At 41.2% G+C, this 2,176-nt stretch overlaps 1 protein-coding gene across 1 annotated transcript in view; it reads left to right on the forward strand.

Annotated features, from left to right (window-relative positions):
• Positions 1-2,176, forward strand: part of Hat1 (histone acetyltransferase 1) — a 46,900-nt gene that overhangs the window by 38,913 nt on the left and 5,811 nt on the right. Inside the window, exon 9 of the mRNA XM_021155531.2 lies at positions 181-332. Coding sequence (XP_021011190.1) covers positions 181-332 — 152 coding nt within the window. The remainder of the gene's footprint in view (positions 1-180; positions 333-2,176) is intronic.

A 2,176-nucleotide genomic window follows, 5' to 3' on the forward strand; every position in this document is an offset into this window, starting at 1 on the left:
CTTTGTAGACCAGGCTGGCCTCGAACTCAGAAATCCGCCTGCCTCTGCCTCCCGAGTGCTGGGATTAAAGGCGTGCGCCACCACGCCCAGCTAGGAATGTTATTTTTTAAGCATGTTACTGGGATTACAAATGATGGAGAAATTGTGTTGGGTAAAGACTACTGTTTTTTCATTTTTTAGCGGAAGATCCATCCAGAAGCTATTTGAAACTAAGAGACTTTGTGCTTGTGAAGTTTTGTCAATTTTTGCCCAGTTTCTCCCGGGAAAGATTACTGCAAGGATTCAGTGAAGATATGGCAATACAGGCACAGCAAATGTTCAAAATAAATAAGGTATTTTTATTTTTATTTGTAGGAGAAAAAGACTGAAAAAATCTTGAAGTAACTATATTGTAAGGACATTAAGATGTGTGGAAGCAACAGTAGTTAGAGTGTAGGCTCTGAAGTCAAGACTGCCTTCAAGCCTAAGTCTAGAACTTGTCTCTGTCATCCGTAGCAGTTTAGTTTGTGGCTTTGTACCTTACTTTCCTAACTGATAGACTAACAAGGGAATACATACTATCCTGTACATGCTCACTTTCCTTATTGATAAAATGAGAAGAGAGTACATCGTATGTTGTACTAAGTATAAAAAGCAGATCAAAGATGAGTTAAAAAATAAACTGCTGGCAGAATGGCTTAGTGGGTAGTTTGTGCTAAGCCTGATATCTGAGTTCAGTCCCCAGGATCCACATAGTCAAAGAGAAAGCCAGCTTCAGAAGGTTGTCCTCAGACTACCACCCATAAGGAAATGCAGTAAGATCTTTTAAAAATAAAAATAAAGCTGGGGTGGGCCATAGATGGGTGTGCGTATTTTGCCTGCATGTATTCTACACCCTGTGAGTGCCTGGTACCTGAGGAGATCAGAAGAAGGCATCTGATCCCCTGGAATTGAAGTTACAGATAGCTGTGAGCCACCATGTTGGTACTGAGAATAGAACCCAGGTCTTCTAGAAGAGTATCCAGTGCTCTTAACTTCTGAGCTGCCTCTCCAGCCCTATAGCACTAAGCTGTGAAATTGTTCTGTCTTTAGAGACATATTGGTAGAAAGGTGCTAAGAAAACATGTAACTTTCATTTTGTTTGTTTGTTTGCTTGCTTTTTCAAAACAGGATTTCTTTGTGTGGCCTGGCTGTACTGAAACTCATTCTGTAGACCAGGCTGGTCTTGAACTCAGAGAGATCCACCTGCCTCTGCCTCCCAAGTGCTAAGATTCAAGGTATATGCCACCACCACCCAGCTTCATTTTCTGCATTAATGTTTTTTTTTAAACATTTGGGGCTTGAAGAACACATATGTGTCTGTGTGAGTGTGAGGGTCAGAGGACAATTCCCTAGAGTTGGTTTTCTCCTATCTACCACATGGACTTCAGGGGCTAAATTGTTGGGGTCTGAAAATCCAAAACAACACAAGCAGTCACAAAGCAAGATCTTGATTTGAATTGAGTAGTAAAAATTGACTAGTCAGGGATAGCAGCACAGACTTAGGAGCTGACTGTCTTTGAATATTCACAAGCAGATGACAAAAGCTTATTGTACTCAGGTCGCTACTGTAGATTAGAGTCCCAGAACACACTCAGGTGCTCAACTGAGACCTCCCCCCCCCCCCACAAGCCAGAATGTCACACATAGTTTATAAGCCTAGAATCTATCAACAACTGTGCCAAATTACAGTTATATTTTCCCACCAGTCAGGATTTAGAGATAGGGGACTTCCTTAAGATCATGTCTTTGTGGTACACTTAGCCTGTTCCCATTGGTTGGGAAGTTGCCAACCAGAATGTCAGTTACCCATACATGTGATTTTTTCTGCTAAGCAGGATGTTAGTTCAGAGAGGTCTTGGGAATTTAAACTTTATTTAACCCCTATTCAAAATGGAAGTTTTATTCAAAATGCTTTGTTTGGTTCCTTACAAAATTCAGGTACTCATACTTGACTGCACATAACATCCACTAAGCCACTTCACCAGTCCTCATTCTTTATGCTTTGTATATTTGTTTAAATTTTAAAATCATAGATATCTTAAGATAGGGTTAGGAGCCGAACAGTGGTGGCGCACACCTTTAATCCCAGCACTTAGGAGACAGAGGCAGGTGGATTTCTGAGTTCAAGGCCAGCCTGGTCTACAGAGTGAGTTCC

This window comes from Mus caroli, chromosome 2 (genome assembly GCF_900094665.2).
Source record: "Mus caroli chromosome 2, CAROLI_EIJ_v1.1, whole genome shotgun sequence".
NCBI classification, from domain to species: Eukaryota; Metazoa; Chordata; class Mammalia; order Rodentia; family Muridae; genus Mus; species Mus caroli.